The sequence below is a fragment of the Artemia franciscana genome, chromosome 15 (assembly GCF_032884065.1).
Source record: "Artemia franciscana chromosome 15, ASM3288406v1, whole genome shotgun sequence".
Classification (NCBI taxonomy): Eukaryota; Metazoa; Arthropoda; class Branchiopoda; order Anostraca; family Artemiidae; genus Artemia; species Artemia franciscana.
Genome location: NC_088877.1, coordinates 43,633,736 through 43,657,472, shown reverse-complemented (window position 1 = coordinate 43,657,472; position 23,737 = coordinate 43,633,736). Strand labels below are relative to the sequence as shown.

The 23,737-nt window shown below is 34.3% G+C and overlaps 2 protein-coding genes across 9 annotated transcripts in view; one reads left to right on the top strand and one right to left on the bottom strand.

The window, feature by feature from the left end:
- LOC136036513 (sodium channel protein Nach-like) overlaps positions 1-23,737 on the bottom strand; it is a 128,296-nt gene that overhangs the window by 83,051 nt on the left and 21,508 nt on the right. For 2 of the 8 annotated variants that reach the window (XM_065718811.1, XM_065718814.1), the window contains exon 1: positions 8,521-8,608. The exons of 1 other annotated variant lie outside the window; for it this stretch is intronic. The gene's annotated coding sequence lies outside the window, so the exon portion shown is untranslated. Of the gene's footprint in view, positions 1-8,164; positions 8,220-8,312; positions 8,488-8,520; positions 8,609-23,737 lie in introns of those variants that run through there. 5 more of the 8 variants (XM_065718806.1, XM_065718812.1, XM_065718813.1 and 2 more) reach the window with 4 other exon arrangements.
- Positions 12,921-23,737, top strand: part of LOC136036514 (uncharacterized) — a 65,309-nt gene continuing 54,492 nt past the window's right edge. Inside the window, exon 1 of the mRNA XM_065718815.1 lies at positions 12,921-13,034. Within this exon, the coding sequence (XP_065574887.1) occupies positions 13,014-13,034 (21 nt within the window). The 5' untranslated portion in view covers positions 12,921-13,013. The remainder of the gene's footprint in view (positions 13,035-23,737) is intronic.

Genomic DNA, 23,737 nt, shown 5'->3' with positions numbered 1-23,737 from the left:
GCAAAAATGGAACTGTTATATCATTTATTCCAGCCTCATCAGAAGTATAAGCATTAAAAATCACCCATTAATTAACTGCTTTTCTCAAATTAAGCTCTTTTTTCATCCAATTCATTTTCAAAAAACCACAAGTATCTTCATTCCGATAGGAGCTATTTTGAGCCGGTACATAAATCAATCCCTTACAATACCAGAACCATTTAAATAATATAATCTAAATAATATAGGCTACTAAATTCACTTTTCATTCTTTTCAAGTCTCTGATAAAAAAGATTTTATCATAGGCAGCGCAACAGCGCTGCCCAAGTAAAGAACGATGTTGGCACAATGTTTTTTTTTTGGGGGGGGATTGTTTAGCCCAGGGCACTTCGAATCGAAAAATTTGCCATAGAAACTTCAAAAGGGCTCATTCGATTGGAAGGTGAAAGGGCTAGTGCTCTTTTCAATAGTCGAAAGCAATTGGAGAGCAACTAGCCCCCGCCCACGTCCACCATTTCCCCAAACGCTTCCAATGAACATTTTTAAACAGGAAGTTTGTTCAATGTATTTGAAAGGTCCGTAAGTTATGTCTTTGAGGATAAAAAATCCCCCCAACCCTCAGGGCAAGGGTTGTAAGTTATGCCCTGGGGTATATAAGGTTCTTATAGAAAGCGTGGTTATTTTTTGGAGGGGGCTCATTGGATTGGTAATCAAAAGTTCTAGTGCTCTTTTTAAGAGTCAAAGGGATCGGAAGGCAGCTATCCCTCCCCCCGCACATACGTCCTATTGTTCCAAAAAGCATCTAATAGATATTTTGAGATAGGCCTTTCATTCAAAACAGTCTAAATATCATATGACAAGGCTTTTGCGATTGAAACAAACCCAGAGCCCAAGGGCAAGGGTAGTAAGTCATACGCAGGGGTTTTTTTAAGGTTCTTATGGTTGTATAAACTTTAGAGGAGGCTCATTCGGTTAAAAATTGGAATTTCTAGTTCCCCTTTAAGAGTCAAAAGTGATGGAGGGCAGCTAGCCTCCCCTCTTCCGACATCCCCTCTTCACCAAACGAATCTTATTAAAATTGTGAGATAGCGATTTTGCTCAGAATCGTCTAAAGAACTAAAACAATGCCTCTAGGGTTGACGCAACCCCCAATGCCCTGGGGGGGGGGGTTGTAATTCATGGCCTTGGGTCATATAAGGGGTATAATTCAGGCAAAATCTAGTTTTGGAGAGGAAGTTTATTTTAAATTTAATTTACCGGGTATGATTCTGCGTCGTTAGGTTCAGTTTAAGGCGAATTGTCTTCCAACCCAGAGCAGGCAAAAATATTCGACAAAAAAAAAAGATAGTTGGTCCTAATAGGCGGTATGTTTGTCCCCTTTGTAAAGATGAGGATGAAGACTTGGATTATTTTCTCCGGAAATGCCCGGTGCTCTTTGATTTACGGGGAAAATATTTACATGGGATTAACTTGATGCTTCCTGGTATTCTGCAAAATAGTAACCCAACCAAAATATTTCGAGTGGAAGTGTATATAGATAAATCCTTTGTATCAAGAAAAAAATTATATGATTAATTGCTTTTGTTGTTAGATTAGGTATTTTCACGTTGTATTCTGTTTCTGTGCGTGTTTGTAATTTGAACTGTTGTTTAATTTCCTTGCTTGTTTGTTATTTATTTATATTTTCGTGTGTATATGACCCTTAGGCTTTTGAAATACACTTATCCATCTATCTATCTATATTGTTTTCATGAAATGGGTGATCGCATAAACTTCAGATGGGTTCATTTGATTTAAAATTTAAAGCGATTGTGACTTTTTTTAGAGTCAATGTGATTTGAGAGCAACCACCCCCACGCTCACCATTTTCCCCCAGACATCCAACCAAAATTTGGAGATGGAAATGTGTTCACTGTAGTTGAAGAGTCCGGAAATAATGTCTTTTAGGAAAACACCCCCGATCCACAACTCTCATGGCAAGGGTTATTATGCCCCGGGGGCATATAAGGCTTCTACAGAAAGGGTGGTTGTATATACTTCGGAGGGGAATCATTTGATTGGTAATCTGAATTTCTAGTGCCCGTTTTAAGAGTCAAAATGATGAGAAGGTAGTCCCCCCCAAACCGTCGTGTTTTCCTGAAATACATCGAATGAAAAATTTTAACATCGAAAATTTTTACATCGAAACAGTAATTTTATTCAGAATAGTCCAAAGATCATATAACAAGGCTTTTTGGGTTGATACAAAACACAGAGTCAAGGTGCGAGGGTTGTAAGCTATGCGATGGGGTATTTAAGGTTTTTATGGAAGGGATGGTTTGTTGTCTTTGGAAGAGGCTTATTTGGTTGGAAATTAGAAATTCAAGTTCCTTTTTAAGCGTCAAAAGTGAAGGAGGGCCTTTACGCCCTCCCCCTGACAACCCCTCTTTTCACCAAGCTCATCTGTTTGAAATTATGAAATAGCGATGTTGTTAAAAATAGTTCAAAGAACATATAATAAAATCTCTAGGGGTGAAGCAATCCCTCGGCGCCCTGGGGATAGGGTTGTAATGTCATGTAGGCATATAAGGTTTTTATGGAATGGATTGTCGTATAAACTTCATATGGGGCTATTTGATTTGAAATTGAAAGTTATAGTGCCCTTTTTAAGAGTCAAAGCAATTTGAGAGCAAACAGCCCTCTCCCCCTCCATGCTCATCATTTCTCTTAACGCCTCCAATGAAAATTTGGAGATAACGATATTGTTCACCATAGTTGAAGGATGCAAATATTGTCTTTTGGTTAGTTCAACATCCCCCACAACAAGCGTTATAAGTTTTAATTTCACACTCGAGATATTTCTGACATGCCCTTTTGACAACCTGTATTCGGATGGTAGGTTGTCATCTGTACAACAGAAATGCTCACTGAAAATTTCATCTTCACTCCTTCATAGGTTGCAGAATTTGAACTAACCAGAAGATACTCTGTGAATACATTTAATGCTGATTCTAAACGTCGCTGTAACTAACGACACTAATGACGTTAAGTTGAAACTTTTAGGGAACGTTTTGGTGGAGTTTCAATTAAACGAAGAACTATATGCATGCAGGTATTAAAAGGGCGTATAAGCAATATTGGACATAGGCAGCTATGCTCTATCATAGCTAGTAATATCATAGCTAGTAAAATCCCTTAGTGCTAAGCCCAAAATGATAAAAGACACGTTGACCATTGAATACTGAGAAAAACGTGACACTATTGCACTTTTCCCCACTCCTCAAACTCAAAAGCTCATAAGCACTTGGCAAACACATGGAAATTTTATAGCAAAACTTCCGATCAAAGTTTATCCTGCCACAAACATCCTAAAAATTTTTGCACATAGAAAAATTCAAATAACACCTTTCATACTCTCGCGGAATTTCCCACATTAAGGAAATGTGTCCATTTGCTTTCGACTATTGAAAAGAGCACTAGCCCTTTCACCTTCCAATCGAATGAGCCCTTTTGAAGTTTCTATGGCAACTTTTTCGATACTAAGTGCCCTGGGCTAAACAACCCCCCAGGATCTTAATATCTTTTTTTTTACTAAATCTGGGTAAGTTGACAAAAGGTAAGAGAAGAGAAATTTAATGAAAAGTAATATAGCCAAATTTTGGTTCTCGAAGGTCTGACTGTTCAAACAAATCAGTTGTTATAATTTTTAGGATTCGCTGCTTTGTGAAAGTTTTAGCCTAACATAAGAAAGCTCTAAAGTTTTTTTTTTTTTTTAATGAGCCTAGGTAAGGTGGTAAAAACGTAACAGGCGGGAAATGCTATGAAAAGTAATGCTGCCAAACCTTGGTTCTTGAAGGTCTGACTGTTCGAACAAACCAATGAAAAAGAAAATCTTCTTTTTCGAAAAGAGAATTTGAGAGCGAATACCTTTGTGCTCACTGTTTCTCGAGCACAAGTAACGCGTGACAGTGAGACCAAGCGAAAACGAACGGTAAACTCCGTCGAATATTGTGCTTTTAACATTTGCTCGATAAACAATATATATATTATATATATATATATATATTTTTTATATTTTTATTTTATATTTTTATTCATTATATATATATTTTATATATATTGGTTGATTGGACCTTTACTTTTCCTTCCTAACCTTAGAAAATACGATTCAACCCTTGATCCGGTTCTGTACTTTCATAAAAAACTGTTTCAAGAAGGCCAAATGTTTCTTTTTGGCTAAACAAAGTTTGATCTGTAAAAAAAGACTATGTTGAAAGAAAATATTGAACGGAAAAACTTGTCTCAAAAAGGCAGACACATAACCGTTTTTCTTGAAGGTAAACACATAACTGTATTTCTAAAATTATTGTTTTCAAGAAAAATTTATGAGTACATCTGTTTTATCCCGGGGTAGTTGCTTACTGTGCTAATAATTTCCCGAACTAGCAACATTTTGACATACCTTTAGCCAAAGCAAATTTTCCTTTTTAAATTAGACTAATAAACTTCTAGGAACATTTTTCCTTTCTAATGGTCAAAACAAACAGATGGAATGATAACAGACTTAATGTGGGAAAAATAAGGAAGAGTCACATTAACATTGTGTGAGTTTTGGTGTGAAGTCCAGTACGTAAATGGCAAGGAAGCGAAAATCAGCGGTCGGCCCCCGCGTTGCTTTTGAGGAGGAACGCGGGCCAAAAACAGCTTTAGGATTAGTTACAGAAGAGTTTCTTCTGAATACGTCTCTTCATGGACTTCGTTATATTGCGGCCGGGGGCCGATACGTTTTTGAAAGGTAATCCTTTAATAAATGTGTAAATTTTTCGATTATTGTTCTGGCCAAACAATTTTTTTTCTTCAAAAAACTCCTTTAGAATAGTTCTACAACAGTTTCTTTGTGTGTATATATTTCAGATGGTATACGGATAGATGGGATGATATAAGAGTTAGTTTGAGAGGAAAAGGGATATTGATAATGTGGGAAGTTTGGTATCCAAATGGCAAAGTCTTATAATCCAGTGTTGCCTCCTGCAATATTCTGAGGAGAAGTGCTTACCAAAACAGTCTTTTTGGAAATTAGCATTTTTATTTTGGTGATTAATTCGTAGGCTTCATCTTAAATTTACATTAAAAAAAACTTTTTTAAGGCTGGCAACAGATGTGGTTTTGAACTGCGACCATATTATTATAATAAATTTAAAAAAATGGTACTTGTTAATTAAATGAAAAACGGTCAAGAACTACATTTAGCTTATATTAGGTTAAGTTAGGTTTAAGTATAGGTTTAAGCATTAAGATTACATTGAGCTTAAGTATTACGGGTCTGCATGCAAAATGTGTTAGCTGCAGTTATTTTACATATTATGAAGTAAGAATTGTTTTTTAACTTCACACTGTCAAAATTTTTTACTCCCCTCCCTAATGTGGAAATATATGGCCCAAATTTCTTAACCTATCCAATTAAATAATGAAATCAACGGTATCAATAAAAGTAGTTGTGATGCTACAAATTGCGCAAAATCTTCACACGGGTTTTTCTGGTTCAAGACAAATTTAAAAGATTTTTCACTTGTTTCTTTTTTAATCATCCGAACGTTTTCAGACTTAATATCTCAAACAATTTTATTTTACTTTTTCTGGCATGAAACTCGTAAATGTATACTAAATACCACTGGGAAATGATTAGATTCTGGATTCACTACAATATTAGAAAACGCCTTTCGGGGATACTTTGAAGAGACAAACACATTGTCAATCAGGGTAGCAGAGTAATCCATGATCCTAGTAGGTATTGTTACTGCGAGAAAAAGATCATAAGAAACCATAAAATTTCAAAAATCTAAGTTAAAAGCACCTCTAGGTAAAAGATTCAAATTCACATCTGAAACATCATGAGAAGACTTTGAAAAGCTTCTGTAAAATCCTCATACGAAGCGCTTGGAAGCTAACAAACTACTGACAGGATAATTTTCCTCACGCCACACCTTATATCAATCTCAATTTCAACAGAAAATGTTTCTATCCTACCTTCTCTCCACACATAAGATCCTCCCTTGGGTATTATTTAAGAAAATGATAAAATTAAATTGTGCAATTATAAATTGTACAACTATTATCCGTTGAGAAAAATAGCGAAGCTTACAACTAAACTGAATCTCAAGTAAGAAACACGAAGAAAAAATTAATCACAAGACAACAAGGAAACATTCCTTGCGACAGCTGGGATTGAACCGGAGAAGCTTTGATCAAGCGGCACGGCGTCATCCACTGCTCCGTCACAAGGTATTAAGTAAACTAATTTTTCTAATAGATTGTTCACAAACTTTTGATAGAAGAAGACTTCTGTACTTGTAATGGCTTATGTGTACTACATTCGAGTTAGTAGGGAATGTAATGAAATTCCTCATATGACTAAAAATGATAAAAATTAAATTGTACTATGAAAAGTAGTCTCAGGTTTGCTGGACCAGTAGTATGGAATTCTTTACCAACGAGTATAAGGCTATCTGAAAATGCTAGCTAGTTTAAGGGTAGACTGAGGAATGACCTTCTGGGAAGAGAATGGGTGAAGGGTTTGGGTGGGAAGGCTTATTGTCTTGTTTTTTAAGTGGGATTTTTTCTCTCTCTTTGTCACACTTCTTCTTTATTTTCCTTTTGTTTTCTTTTTCCCACATTTTGGTCTCATTTCATTTCGTTTTTGTTTTTGTTTTGTTAATGTTGTCGGTATTGTTGTTCATTGAATGTTTATCAGCCACTACTAATAAGTCTTTGACTTTCTAAAGCGGCTGATGTGGTTCTTTTGTATATTGGTGATATAAGAATAATCATCATTTTTTTGTGTGTGTGTGTGTTTGTGCAGTTGCATTGGTGATTTCTATATATATATATATATATATATATATATATATATATATATATATATATATATATATATATATATATATATATATATATATATATATATATATATATATATATATATATATATATATATATATATATATATATATGAGATATACATTCATTATAAAAGAAAACAAACACTATTCGCCTGCCAAAAAAGGCAATAAGTTGGAAGGGCAAGTGATGTTATAACCCTCGTCTAATTAAAACCAAATTCATATCACGCTACTCAACACAAAAGAAACTCAGCTGATGAAGGAGGAAAGGAAAAAAGCGATAGAGGAAAAGACAAGAAGTAGACAGAAAACAAAAAAATTAACAGCAAAACAAATCAGGGAAGTGTTTTGAATAGATTGACGACGTGGAATGGGCTTCACAGCAAAATCACTCATGAGATAAAAGAAACTTCTTTGCCCTTGACTTGAAGGCCGGAAGACTAGGTGCATTTTTCATGAAGTTGGGCAATATGCTCCAAACATGGGGAACATAATGCCGGATTACGACAGATGCCCGAGTGGTACTCCTAAACTCATGAGTTAAGTTATCAGTTTTTCTTATATTATGATCATGACAGTCTCTATTAAAAGTAAAAAGATTTTCAAAAGCGGGGGTGAGCAGGCGATTCAAATATTTATACGAGAAAATCGCAACTTGGTAATCTCGAATTTGGGATAAATCCATTAACTTATTGTTTTTAAAATTCTCATGAAAAGGAACCTCATTAGAATCATACAATTCCAATAATAATTTTACAGCACTATTCTAAAGTTATTGTACTTTTCTGAAACATGTTACAAAATTACTTGCCCATATAGAGCATCCGTAGCAAATATATGAACAAAATATAGAAAAAATAAATGATTTTATAATCTTTTTTGGGGACTAGGTTTTAATTCTTCGTATCACCCCAAAAAATATACATATATATATATATATATATATATATATATATATATATATATATATATATATATATATATATATATATATATATATATATATATATATATATATATATATATATATATATATATATATATATATATATATATATATATATATATATATGTATATAAATAAGGGCGAAAACCACACTGCGTTTCCATGACAAACACCAAAAACAAGAAGAACAATAGGGAATTTCTCAAGACAGTGGGAAACAAATTAGAATGAATATTTTGGCCCTATGTCCAAGGGCCGTTCTCAGCAAATACAAAATATATAATAAAAAACAACTTACAATTGGATAAAATCAATAAAACTAAAATGAACAGTTTTTCAAAACAGTCCTAGCATCCTTACCTCAGCGAAGTTCAACCAGGACTGATAAATAAATTGTGATGAAACGAGGCAATTCGTTGAAAAGAAAGAAAATGATTTAAAAACACGTTTTTTTGGCCCTATGTCCAAGGACCGTCCTCAGCAATACAAATAAGAAAAAACAACTTACAAGAGGATAAAATCAATAAAACTAAAATGAACAGTTTCAAAACAGTCCTAGCATCCTTACCTTAGCGAAGTTCAACCAGGACTGATAAATAAATTGTGATGAAACGAGGCAATTCGTTGAAATGAAAGAAAATGATTTAAAAACACGTTTTTTCGGCCCTATGTCCAAGGGCCGTCCTCAGCAATACAAATAAGAAAAAACAACTTACAAGAGGATAAAATCAATAAAACTAAAATGAACAGTTTCAAAACAGTCCTAGCATCCTTACCTCAGCGAAGCTCAACCAGGACTGATAAATAAATTGTGATGAAACAAGGCAATTCGTTGAAATGAAAGAAAATGATTTAAAAACAGGGTTTTTCGGCCCTATGTCCAAGGGCCGTCCTCAGCAATACAAATAAGAAAAAACAACTTACAAGAAAATAAAATCAATAAAACTAAAATGAACAGTTTTTCAAAACAGTCCTAGCATCCTTACCTCAGCGAAGTTCAACCAGGACTGATAAATAAATTGTGATGAAACGAGGCAATTCGTTAAAATGAAAGAAAATGATTTAAAAACATGTTTTTTCGGCCCTATGTCCAAGGGCCGTCCTTAGCAATACAAATAAGAAAAAACAACTTACAAGAGGATAAAATCAATAAAACTAAAATGAACAGTTTTTCAAAATAGTCCTAGCATCCTTACCTCAGCGAAGTTCAACCAGGATTGATAAATAAATTGTGATGAAACGAGGCAATTCGTTGAAATGAAAGAAAATGATTTAAAAACAGGTTTTTTCGGCCTATGTCCAAGGGCCGTCCTCAGCAATACGAATAAGAAAAAACAACTTACAAGAGGATAAAATCAATAAAACTAAAATGAACAGTATTTCAAAACAGTCCTAGCATCCTTACCTCAGCGAAGTTCAACCAGAACTGATAAATAAATTGTGATGAAACGAGGCAATTCGTTGAAATGAAAGAAAATGATTTAAAAACATGTTTTTTCGGCCCTATGTCCAAGGGTCGTCCTCAGCAATACAAATAAGAAAAAACAACTTACAAGAGGATAAAATCAATAAAACTAAAATGATCAGTTTCAAAACAGTCCTAGCATCCTTACCTCAGCGAATTTCAACCAGGACTGATAAATAAATTGTGATGAAACGAGGCAATTCGCTGAAATGAAAGAAAATGATTTAAAAACACGTTTTTAATACCAGCCTAGCTTTGTTCGCTGCTGATCTTGTAGGTCTATTTGTGACAGGTTCTGTGTTAACATCTATTGATTTTTAAAATATTTTGTAAGGTCATTTTTAATTAAATTTGTGTATAAAGCATTCATTGAATATTCTCCTAAATCCCTATTTAAGGAAATATTATTATTAATCTGGAGTCTGATTTCAATTGCTTCTCCAACTACTTACTTTATGCCTAGATCATTGCTAATAATGGCGGATTCTTCAAAAAGTATTTTGTGGCTAGGATTTTCAAAAACATGACTGCTTAAAGCGGAATCAAAAGAAACAAAAGTAATATTAGAATTCTCAGCTTTGGTGATATCATCCTTATGTTGTTGTAGGCGTTTCTCGAAATTATGGTGGGTTCTCCCTACATAGAATTTGCTACAGTGGCATGGTATTTCATAGACACCTCCTTAGCGAATAACTGGAATCTTATCTTTACCAAAATTTAGGAGATTTATGATTTTCAAATTATTGATAAATACAATATACAGATTATTTTGTGTGCATACTTTTTTAAGAATTCTAGTAATTTATGGGATATATGTGAGGTAAATTATGTTTAAGCCCCGCCTCCAACATTGGAAACTGGTTATGTACAGCCTTCAAACTTTTGCTTTTTTCTCAAAAATCTTATACATGCAATTCGGTTGATTTAGTTGAAAAACTCAAAAATGTAAATATTTCAGAAAATATAATTATCAGTAGCTTTGACATTGTGTCTATTGAATATTTGACATTTGACATTTTTATTTTGACATTGTGTATACGAATATTAATTTAGCAGGATGCGAAAAATCATTAGAAAATAAAATAAATGAAAATTACGACTTAATAGAAGTTTCGGCAACAGCATTTTATTGCGACGTTTTAATGACCTTGGTTAAATTTTGTAACAAGTATTCAATGTATTTCCAATTCCGTAATTCTTTCTACCAACAAATAAATGGCTTACCCATGAGTGTGCCTCTCTCCGGGTAACTGGCGAATATTTATGCAGAGCATATTGAAAATTGGACATAAAAATTCATATTTTTTTAAACATATCTTTTGGGGACGTTACATGGATGACGTAATTTTACTTTGAAACTATGGGGAAAATGAACTTAGGGTTTTTTTTATATCACCTTAATGCATATGATAGGAATTTACAGTTTACCTTAGAAATTGAAATTGAAAATAAAATATCATTCCTAGATGTTCTAATTATTCGTAGCTTAGATGAACTCAATTTTACTATTTACAGAAAACCAATACAAAACAATAGATATTTACATTTTGAATCAAACCACCACCCCCCACAAGTTAAAAAAGGTGTCGTAATATCTCTCGTCAATCGTGCCCTAAACATTTGTTCTGATTCCTACATCACAGCTGAACTAGATTTTATCAGGGACATACTTTTTTGAAATGGGTATCCTGTTTTATTTATTAATAATACAATTAGCCATAGAGTGAAATGAGACTCCCATAAAATCAACGAAAATTTACCATTGTGAGAATCCCGATAAGCCCCAAAACATAATTTGCCTCCCATAATATATCCCAAAAATCACTAGAAATCTTAAAAAAGTATGCACACAAAATAATCTGTATGTTGTATTTACCAAAAATTTGAAAATCACAAATCTCCTAAATTTTGGGATGCATATAGTACAACCGGGATGCTATAGTGTGCTTTGATTTAGTTCAGCATCCACCTAAATATTTTCCAAGAATTTCAATTCAGAACGCTTAACTGTTACCCAGACGTCAGACATAAAAGGTTGTCTTCCTTTAGACAACCTGGATGCGCAAAGTGTCCCTTGATTTAGTTAAGCATTCCCTTGAAATGTCAACTTAATGCCCTTAGCCATTCAAAGAATATTACATATATGCCCTTTTGACAACCTGGATGCATGCAGTGTCTTTTGATTTTGCTAAACATTCCCAAAAATTTTTAACAAAATAAGTTAGCTATTAAAGAAATATTGTAGATACGTTCTTATAACAACCTAGATGCAAACAGTATACTTTAATTTAGTGCAAAATCCATATTGACATTCCTCAGTAGTTTCAACTTAATACACTCTGCCGTCTCTTACACCCTTTTAAAAACACATAATATGTTCTGATTTAGTTCAGCATCCCTACACAACTCCCTGAAATTTTCAACTTTTATACCCTTAGCCGCTCTTGCCCTTTAAGGGCGTATGCCCTTTTGACAACCTGGATACAAAATTCAAGTTTCATTTTTACTCTTAGCCCTTCCCGAGACTTTGAAGATACGCCTTGTTAACAACCTGTATACACATAGTATATTATGGTTTAGGTTAATATCCACTTATCTTTCTCCTGAAAGTTTCAAGTGATTCCTGAGGTTTTCTGCAAGCTTCCTTTTCCATTATAAAAAATGTATTCAAAGAAATTCTAATTTACATTATTTGCAGCCCTTTTCCCAGAGTCTGTAAGGGCTATGTCATCGTCGGAGATAATTCATTGGTTATCTCGATAATTTTGAGCAAAATAGCTTTCGTAACATTTTGATTAAATTTCTTGAGATTACGGGCGGTCAGTTAGAAAAAAGGGCAAGAGGGAGGGATGTGGTTGCCCTTCGAACACCTTTCTGATTTTAATCTGAAGCTCCTAGGACCACCCCTTCCATACGAAGCGACTCTGAGGAAAATAAAATAACAAATAATAAATTGCAGGTGAATAGCTCGCAACTACAGTCAAAGCTAGACAGTTGCCTCTGAAAGAAGAAATTTCACAAAAAATTGTGAAACAATTTTTTGTGAAATTGTCCACAAAAAATGTTCACAAAAATTGTCCACAAAAAATGTGGACAACTTCACAAAAAAATCTTTTAGATTGCGGAAGCAGGCACTGTTTTGCAACCTCCCCGAGTGTACATGACTGATCACACCTACTCTGAAATGTTCTGAATCACAAAATGAATATTATCCAAGAAAATACGTATAGGGGGCTTGAGTACCCTTTCCCTCCCCACAAATGATAAGTTTTCTCAAATTTCTCGGTATTTCTCTTTCAAATTGTTCATAAATTTGTTTTTACTATTATGTAATTTGACAATATTGCATTTCATTACATTATATTATTATATTAGTAATAATTTAATATTATATTAACTCTGTCCCCTCATGTGAAGAATAACTGCGTTCGTGCCTGATTTCATTTGTTTCGCTGAAAATCGTGGACGTACCCTTATCCAAATGGGCTCTAAAATTTTAACGACATTTAAGAAAGAAGGAATAAACTGAATTGACCATATTATCTGATGGCCCCAAAAACCCTATGATCCTTAATATTTAGACCACAGTAATGACTATGTACTTGATCTAATGGAAATACCCGATTTTGCATTCAAGAAAAATGTCAAATGAAACACCAGTTTCTTGTCAGTAGCTGTGAATTACGCTTGACTAAAATATTGCTCAATTGTTTTGGTTTTCACTTTAAAAAAAAGAAAAAAAGGATGTCTGTGACGAAATTGGAGGTAAGGCATTTTATATAATTGATATGTTTTTCTATATTTTTTTTGGCTGTAAAAAAAAAAATGTATATGCATTAGACAGTATTTTGGTCGTAAAAAATGTATCTGCAATGGAAATAGGGATTACTACAAGAATTATTAACAATGTCAAATTACCAAATTAAAAAGTCGAGATTTTTCCAATTATGTGTTGAAACGTACTCGTATGTATTACGTACTCGTAATACGTACGAGTACGTAATTACGTACGTAAGTACGTAATTACGTACTCGCATTTGTTGGGTGTTACGTACTCGTAACCCCCAACAAATGCAGAATTCATCACAGATGGTGTCACGTTAAGGTATCCGATCATTATGGACAATTTTATTGTTCAGATACTGTTCATAGATAATTTGCCTCACTGACCTTTACTGGAGAGGGGAGGTGGGTACCCCTTATATTTTTTTTATCCCTGCTCAAAGTAGCCGACCTTTTTTTGGGGTATCTTCATTGAAAAATACGTTTGTTCGTATTTACTGAAAAAACGACAAAATTACCCCCTAGATTAAAAAAGAAGACATCTTGCCCTCCCGCTTAAATTTTCACAAACGTAAGCTAATGCTCGAATTGTTTTTCATGATCTATTTAACTCCAGAGAGAAAAGCCACTTTTCCCAGTTTCATCCTAACGATAAGAGAAAATCAAGCGTTTGAAAGAGAACTTTTTAATACGACTTTTTATTGGCATCGGAAGGGAAGATAGTATCAAAGCTTATAGGGGGAACAAAGTCTTGCTTAGTGAGCATTGGGGGGCTACTTAAAAATCTGCAATATAATCCGTTTAAAATAGGTCATGTCAAAATCGACTTTTTTCGAAGATATACTAATCAAAAATTACAACTATAAAAACACTAAAATATGACTTTCCGGTACGAACAAATTTCTAAATTACTAGTGTGACAATCTGAAGTATCTCTTTACTATCTTCAGTATCCTATTTTTTCGCTAAAATGATCGCTTATGTGTATATATTAAAAAGTAGTACTATTACAATCCTTCCCCCCTAAGATCGTTTTGAAAACTCTCTGATTAAAACTGAAAATGCTCTTTTTTATGATTTTACACTCCCTCCCCCAATCTGGAAATTTTTTTATTATTAAAAATTTCTATTAATTATTGTTATGAAATTTTTCTTTATTATTGTTACGTATGTACACTGAATATTGAGATGTAAGAAATGGGATATTTAGTTAGTTTAAATAACCATAAATATAATGATGAAAAAATGTCTAGATCTAAGCCAAGGTATGTTTAAAGTACTTCAGTTCATAAATTACATACATATAATTAAGTTAAATTAGGTAACTATAATTACCCGTAACTAAGCATGCCTAAGTACGTATAAGAACTAAGTACTTATAAAACCCTGTCATTAGATATAAGCCGCCATACACATTCCACTGCCCCGGGGTATAGAAAGTGATTTACATTATGACGAATTCCGGGGGGGAGGGTGAAAATGTTCAATACTTTTCCGTAGACGAGTATAGTATTAGATACTAAAAGGGATGTTTTCTTTAGATACTGACAGGAACATATTTATTTTTTATCCATCCCTTCAATGAGCCAGAATTTCGATATTACTTAAATTAGCCATAATTTAACACAAGTCAACACTTGCTTGAAAAATAGGAAAATTCGCCCATTTTTTCAACTAATTTCCAGTAATCAAAATGTAAATCAAGTTTTAGGAATATAATTTGGTGGCTGGATAAAGCCTAGTGTCAACTATTGAATGATACCGATTGATTGAGAATGATTAGAGAATAATCGAGGAACCATAAACTAAACAATGAGGAAATATAATCTAAGTATAATCATTATCTTTATAAAATGTTGAAGAAGATGGAATTTTGATTTTCTGCATAAAACCTATTTCACATCCATTGAAGGCAAAACAAAAATCTACCTTATATGCCACAGACAATTGATCTCTCATAACAATCGAATAAACCAGAAACTTGAACAAGAAACAAACAGAAACAATAAACAGAAACAACCCCACATTGCACTTCCTGGCTGAAGGGCCAAGAAACGGATTTCAGCACCGCCGGTAAGGACTGTAAAGTCTAATGCCGTATTCTTTACCCTTTTTTTTAAACACTCCAATAAATAACAGAAAACTGCCGCAAAGTCATTTGCTCTCCAGTTACATTTTTAACAGGTAATATAACGTCTTTTGAACTACTTTAGGCGTACTGTCATTTGTTCAGTCTCTGATCAATCACGCTTCTCGACTGCAAAGGCCCTTGCATCAACCCTGTGGTATGTCGTATTACCAAAATCCGAGCGACGCCTTTTTAGAATTCTTCTCTTCTTTAATAAGGGAGGCCACAGATCTATGCGCTGTTAGGTCAATAAAAGAATTTCTAACATAGTAAAAGTTCCCTATTAGGAAGTAAAGTTCAAGCAAAAGTGTTGTCATGAGACCATACTGCCATACTGCCATGAGGCAGTTGCCGTCGGTAATGCGTGTTTCATGAAGCTACTTGCAATTTGATTTGTTTTTTAGTAGGGTACATTTTTTTTTCTTCTGGTAGCAATATTTTTCTGCAGGAATAGCTTCTATCCAGTAAAGTCATTTTTGTAAACAAAGTAAAAACGAAATAATCACAAAATTCCCATCAAAGTTACCTATTACGTTTGCAATATAAGACATGAGTCATTTGCAAGGGCCAAAGGCCCAGGCTGTTTATTATGAAGTACAAGCTGCATGGAAAACGAACCGAAGACCATCAAAAAGCCCGCGAAAAGTTCTCTTATATATAACGTCACATGAACTGTCTGTTCTGTGTTCCGTTTGTGGTGAGACTAGATTAATTGATAAATTAATGCACAATTACATATAAATTAAAAAATTAAATAAATTAAAACTGAATATAAGAACAAGTGCATTATAAGAACCCATGTAATATAACTGTACCCCTCCCTCTATAAAACAAAAAGTGTTCATTTGAATGAAATCATCCCAAAATATTTTTTCGGAGCATTTAGTATCAAATCATCACTGATCAAATTGTTACGTATATTACGTATATGATTGTTACGTTTATACCTTGCTCGTTACGCTAAAGTTCGTTGCGCTAATTTGTTCCAATTCGTTATGAAGGACCTAAAGTGAGGTATTGACGAAGGGGCGAACCCCCCATATCTGTAACAATTTCTGTTCGTTTTAAGTTTTAATGCTGCTCCTTACTTTTGGTTGAAAAAACCCCCTACCAGAAAAAATTCCCCCCTGAAAGCGTATATATACTTCCCAGTAACCAATACTATATGTAAACAATGGGCTTTCCAGCCTTTCCCCCAGGGACTGGCCTTTCCCCCCTTTCCCCCTATATGTAAACAATGGGCTTTCCAGCCTTTCCCCCAGGGACTGTGGGGGATTAAATCACCCTCAAAGACATAGTTATTAGATTTTTCGACTATACAGAACAAAATGACTATCCCAAAATTTTGATCCGGTAACTTTGGGGGAAAATGAGCGTCAGAGGAGGCCTAGTTACCCTCCAATTTTTTGGTCACTTAAAAAGGCACTAGAACTTTTCTTTTCGGCTAGAATGAGTTCATTCACGATATTCTAGGACTGCTGGGTCTGTACGATTACCCCTAGGAAAAAAAATAAAAAAATAAACACTCATCCGTGACCTTTGTTCTGGCAAAAAATACAAAATTCGCTGTTTTTGCAGATAGGAGCTTGAATCCTCTACATTAGGATTTTCTGATACGCTTAATGTGATGCTGGAAATTGCATTAAGATTATATGACTTTTAGGGGTGTTTTCCCCTTTTTTCGAAAATAAGGCAAATATTTTCCAACTCGTAACTTTAGATGAAACTTATATATTTGGAATCAGCATGGAAATCCAATTCTTTTGATGTATTTATTGGTATCAAAATTCCGTTTTTTAGAGTTTCGGTTACTATTGAGCCGGGTCGCTCCTTACATACAGTTCGTTATCACGAACTGTATGAAATGACTTTGAGGAGTTAACTGCTAGATGATTTGCGTTGAGCCAATCCAAAAAAAAACTTCTCTTTCGGGCGCTTCCCTTAGCTGCTTTTCTTTTTTGCTGCTGGGAACAGTCTATAGTCTGCAAACAAGGATAAACTTTTTCTCCTTCCCCCCATTCACTAGTCAAATACATAGATGGAACAAAACCAAAACTATTCATTTCATTTTTATTTCATTAATATAAAGAAGAAAAATAATGGGCCGAGTTCTAAAACCTGGGAAACCCCTGTAAATTTTCTAAATCTGTAATACCTTACCGTTTCCAGAGAAACATTATTGTATATCCTTTCGTAAAAAAAAAAAAAAAAATATAGAATAAAATTCAGTACTTTAAGCCGCAATCCGACATGCCTTGAATAGTACTAGGCACTCTCCAAACATCCTGAAAGATTCCTTTCCCATAATCCGAAGCTAACAAAGACCCATGTTAAAACTTTTCTCATGATGTTAGGATTTTCCTTGATGTTAGATATACATAATTTTTATATTTGTCTAACATTAAAGACACGAAAGGCTATCTGGCCCTGTCTCCTCTCCAAATCCCCTGGCTTCATGATTTTTTATTTTCCTATAAAAGTGCTTGGCTCTGCTGTTTTCTCAAAATTATGTATACTAGTATACATTTACGTAGACCAGGCCAAATCGTATGTATACTAGAATACAAAAAAAAATGAATATCTGAAATTTTAACAAATTAACGAAAATGGTTCCCTTGTCGTCACTTCTACAACTCTAGGCCGTTGACCGTCTTCTTTTTTAATCTTGATCGGTCCATAAAAGAAGAAGAAGAATTGGGTCATTTATAAAAGCAAGACTACAAAAGAAGGCCTACATTGAAGGTGTTTCAGATGACAGTGATAGATTTAGTGTAATTCTGCGCAGAAGCATAGCAATAAAAAAAATACCTTATTGAGAGAATTTTTTAGGAGTTTTTTTTCGACATAGAGCTTAGTGAAGAGTAACCAAACAAAAAAGTTTTTCAGCTACCAAAATCTTTATATTTGTTTTGAAACATAGGCTCAGGTCAACTGTATTTACTCTCCGAATGAACAAAGATCGCTTCCTCAACATAGTTTTACCAAAAGAAAAAGGAAATTGCCGTTTTCAACTCCCGTTTTAAATAGTGTGCTTTGATTTTATTGGTTTGTTTCCATGACGTTCTTTTACAAGCCAACCATATTATCCCTTACTTCTGAAGAAGCAAGTAACCACGCCTTTTAAAAACATGCCTGCATACATCAGAGCCAATTTACATACAAACTACATGACGGTGACGGTGAGTTGTGGCGCTATTCTAAGCCAGTAAAAAGAACACAAAATCTGTGTGGCTTTTGTCGTGAAATTCTAAGCCAGTAAAAAGAACTAAAGCTTTTTAGCCACAACATTTTTCACAAGTAAATTCCCTGTTACTCTGTGAGTTTAGTAAAGAGCCTTCAACAGGAGAAGTGTTCATCAAATCTGGCTTGGGTGAGACAAAAAAAAATCTCCTTTCTTGGTAGTATCCTAATGCAGCATATTTGATAAGGATAAAATATAACGTCTAGTATACAATTTTCTTTTCTATGCAAAGTATTGTAAAGTATCCTGAGCGTTTCTTGCATTATAATCTTCAAAATTAAGTCTTCACACATTGTAACTTAAGAAAAAATTAAGAGAGGTGGCACCCACTTTCAGAAATTACGTACACCATGTGGTGCATGCCATGCATGGCGTAAGTATGCTAAGTGTTGTAGAAACTATGACAGTCATGACAAAACTGTGCCAAGCGCGGCAGAACCGTAAGACAAACGTGGCGCTCTATGATGTACACCAGATTGTGGAAACTGGTACCCCTTGATCAAAATTATGAACTTAGATATTATGGAGAAAATTTTATCTGTTGAATTTAAAATTAGCAAACATGACCGAAAAATAAAAATGTTAACGTTGAAAATATAACATTGAAAATTATTTTATCCAGGATTCTACTTATGGAAGCGGTGAAAGAGGCTTTTCCTCTCATAGAGGAACCAAGGAAAACCAACTGCATTTCCGTTTTCAAAGAAGTTATTTTATTATGATTTTTAAATCTTTACAAATACTATTGGTAAATGATCGTTGCGGAGTGCTAAGTCATGACAGTAGCATTTTCTTTTTCTTTGTTTTTTTTCCTCTTATTTTCTTTTTGTTTAGGTTTTGACTTCGATTTGTGAATTATAGCTTCTATTCCAGATTAAAACGAAAGCTTCTTCCTACTTTCTAGAAAGTTTCACGATAAGAAAAAAGCCTCCTTTGAATAATTATTGAATAAAAAAAACAAGTTTTTTTTTAACTCAAAATAAGGAGCGACATTAAACCCTAAAAAGAACAGAAATTACTCCGTGTATGAAAGGGGTTCCTCAACGCCCCGCTCTTGACGCTAAAGTTTAACTCTTTCTCTCAATTCTACTTTATAAAACAGTAAACAACTTTGAAATAAAGAGCAGGGCGTTGAGGAGGAAAAAGCCCCTTTCATACACGGAGTAATTTCTGTTCGTTTTAAGGTTTAATGTTGCTCCTTACATTCAGTTTAAAAAACTTATTTTTTTATTTAATTTCTGAACGTTTTTGAATTAATGTAAACTTGATTTTAGCTCTCCGCACATGAATAATTTAAACGAAATTTGTGTATTATTTTTTTTTTTAAATAACTTTCTCTTAGTTTTGATCGGACGATTTTGAGAGAAAGGGATGGGAGATTAGGCCTCCTTGCCCTCCAATTTTTCGGTTACTTAAAAAGGTAACTAGAACTTTTAATTTTTAACGAATGTTTTTATTAGTAAAAAATATACATAACTTACGAATTAACTTACGTAACGAACTTCTATATTCGTATATTTTTATTATGTATATGAGGGGGTTTGCCCCCTCGTTAATATCTCGCTCTTTACACTAAAGCTTTAATTTTGTCCCAATTTTTTAAGAATGACCCCTGAATCACAAAGGCCATAGAATAAATAGTTGAAATTACTAAAAATACTTTAGCATAATGAGCAAGGTATTTAGGAGGAGATGAAAACCTCATATGCGTAATAATCTCTGTTCGTTTAAGTTTTAATGCCGCTCCTTACTTTCAGTTGGAAAAACTTTTTCATAGTCATTTTTTCATTGTTTTTTTTTAATATTGCTAGAAAATCCTGCGCCTTCTTCAGGGAATTTCTCTTCCCCCGTGACAAATTCCTCCAAAGGAAGATCCGCCCACGTAGCCCCCCGCCTAACCAAAAAATTGGTAACCAAATAAGGCAACCAAATACCGCCTAACCAAATAAGGCAAATATTCTCAGGCTCGTAACTTTTTATGAGTACGACTAAATTTGCTGAAATTTATATATTTAAAATCATCATACAAATCTGATTCATTTGATGCATCTATTAGTATCAAAATTCCGTTTTTTAGAGTTTCGTTTACTATTGAGCCGGGTCGCCCCTTACTGCAGTTCGTTACCACGAACTGTCAAACAGTTCGTGGTAACGAACTGTAGTAAGGAGCGACCCGGCTCAATAGTAACCAAAACTCTAAAAAATGGAAATTTGATACAAATAGCTATATCAAAAGAATTGCATTTTAATGGTGGTTTTAAAGATATAAGTTTCATCAAGTTTAATCTTACCCATCAAAAGTTACGAGCCTGAGAAAATTTGCGTTATTTTAGAAAATAGGGGGAAACACCCCCTAAAAGTCATAGAATCTTAACGAAAATCACACCATCAGATTCAGCGTATCAGAGAACCCTATTGTAGAAGTTTCGAGCTCCTATCTACAAAAATGTGGAATTTTGCATTTTTTGCCAGAAGGCAGATCACGGATGCGTGTTTATTTGTTTTTTTGTTTTTTTGTTTTTTTGTTTTTTTTGTTTTTTTTCCCAGGGGTGATCGTATCGACCCAGTTGTCTTATAATGTTGCAAGAGGGCTCATTCTAACGGAAATGAAAAGTTCTAGTGCCCTTTTTAAGTGACCAAAAAAATTGGAGGGCACCTAGGCCCCCTCCCACCCTAATTATTTTCCCAAAGTCAACGGATCAAAATTCTGAGATAGCCATTTTATTCAGCGTAGTCGAAAAACCTTATAACTATGTCTTTGGGGACGACTTACTCCCCCACAGTCCCCGTGGGAGGGGCAACAAGTTACAAACTTTGACCTGTGCTTACATATAGTAATGGTTATTGGGAAGTATACAGGCGTTTTCAGGAGGATTTTTTTGGTTGGGGGGAGGGGTTGAGAAGAGGGGGATATGCTGGGGGAACTTTCCATCGAGAATTTGTCATGGGAGAAGAAAACTTCCATGAAGGGAGAGCAGGATTTACTAGCATTATTTAAAAAAAAAAATTAAAAATAAATGTGAAAAAGCTTTTTCACCTGGAAGTAAGGAACAGCAATAAAACTTAAAACAAACAGAAATTATTACCCATATAAGGGTCTCACCTCCTTATGATACCTAGCTCTTTACGCTAAAGTATTTTTAGTAATTTCAACTATTTATTCTACGGCTTTTGTGATTCAGGGGTCATTCTTAATGAATTGGGATAAAATTTAAGCTTTAGTGTAAAGAGCGAGGCACTGACGATGGGGCGAATCCCCTCATATATGTAATAAAAACATGAGAATACAAAAGTTCTTTACGTAAGCTAATTTATAAGTTACGTAAATCTTTTACCAATAAAAAGATTCGTAAAAAATTAAAAGTTCTAGTGTCCTTTTTAATTAACCAAAAAATCGGAGGGCAACTAGGCTTCGCCCCCGCTCTTTTTTCTCAAAATCATTCGATCAAAATTATGAGAAAGCCATTTAGCCCCCCTAAAAAAATATGCAAAATTTCGTTTTGATTATTCCTCTGCGGAGAGCCAAAATCAAAACATGCATTGATTCAAAAACGTTCAGAAATTAAATAAAAAAAACGAGTTTTTTTAACTGAAAGTAAGGAGCGACATTAAAACTTAAAACGCACAGAAATTACTTCGTATATAAAAGAGGCTGCTTCCTCATCAACGCCCCGCTCTTTACGCTAAAGTTTTTTACGGTTTTAAAAAGAAGAATTGAGAGAAAGAGTCAAACTTTAGCGTAAAGAGCGGGGCGTTGATGAGGAAGCAGCTTCTTTCATATACGAAGTAATTTCTGTGCGTTTTAAGTTTTAATGTCGCTCCTTACTTTCAGTTAAAAAAACTCGTTTTTTTTTATTTAATTTGATAAAAGAACAGTACATTTTCACTGGCTTAAGAATATTTGTTTGACATATTTTTTTTGAGCTGGAGAAACGAATAAGCTTTGAGTCAAAACAGAAAAGAACGAATATGCGTCAAGTGAATAATTTTTCACCAGATGAATGAAATCCGGCTGCGGATACGAGTTCAATTCCTGTAGGAGCGCCAGATAAACACGAAATTTGCTTGTAATTAAATAAAAAAAGTAAGTTTTTCCTACTGAAAAAAAAAGTTTTTTCAACTGCTTTACAGTTTTCACGGAAGAACCAATAAGGTTTTAAAAGGGTGGAGATGTTTGTCTCTCCAGAAATACAAATCCTTATCCGTTCAGATTTCGTATTTGTTACGCCTAAAAGTCGTATGTGACATATTCACACTTCTGAATTAATTGCCATCACTAAGCTGTTCTCAAAGTGCAGATTAGCAGGGTAACATAGATTAGGAGGATCAAAGTATGCTTGAACATAAATTTCCGTGCTGATCCTTTCATAGAATATAACTCTGCAAAACAACAACAACGATTTATCGCCCAGCATACCCTGGATACCATACCAACATACCATAGCATATCCATACATATCCATACAGCATACCATACCAACCATTTCACCCAGCATATGTCACCGAGCATAGTAAATCCAGTCTTTTAAAGGTGGGGGCTCCAAAATAAACAATGGCGTGATTGGCGTGCGTTGTTATGAACGTGAACAGGATGTTGTTGGCCTTCTATAAAAGCAACTATAAGACAATAACCATAAGAAGATGTCGTTAGTCTTGGTTGTGTTTTGCAACCCTATTAGCTTCCAGCTTACTTGTGTAGGGGCCACACAAAGGACAACAAATAAGAAATCTCAGGAGTAGTATAGAAAAATAGCAAACAATAAGGAGGAGGGGGAAAGAGCTTGGATACCCCTGGAGATCCCTGACTCATTCAAGAGTTCATGTAGTGATTACACAATGAGATAATTACTTTTTTCGCCCTTGTTCTTCCTCCTTGCTCCGCCTTTCTAAGGCCTATGGCTGTGTTTACATTTAAACATAGCATTGTTGAATCGTGAGTCGGGTATCGATAAGTGGTTTTGGAAACTGCAAAAGAAAAAGTGCAATGATATGTGTCAAATCGTGACAAATTCGTTGACTTCTGATGAATGATTTCATATAATTCACCGTGATTTTACTGTTTTATTCGAAAACTAAGTCTTTGTTGGTGAAGCAATAAATATCCCTTTCTCCCAACAAATAACATGCCAATTTATTGTTAGTATATGACAGCCGTTAGATATGGCCCTGAAGCGTGGAATTTCGGAATCTTGATAAAAGATATTGGATGGTTTATTTTCAGAAGAGTGGTCCAAACACAGCTTAGATACCAATGCGGTTATGAAAATTCATATCTTGCCCATGAGAAGCTTTTGGTACAGAGCTCTGAACTTGGTG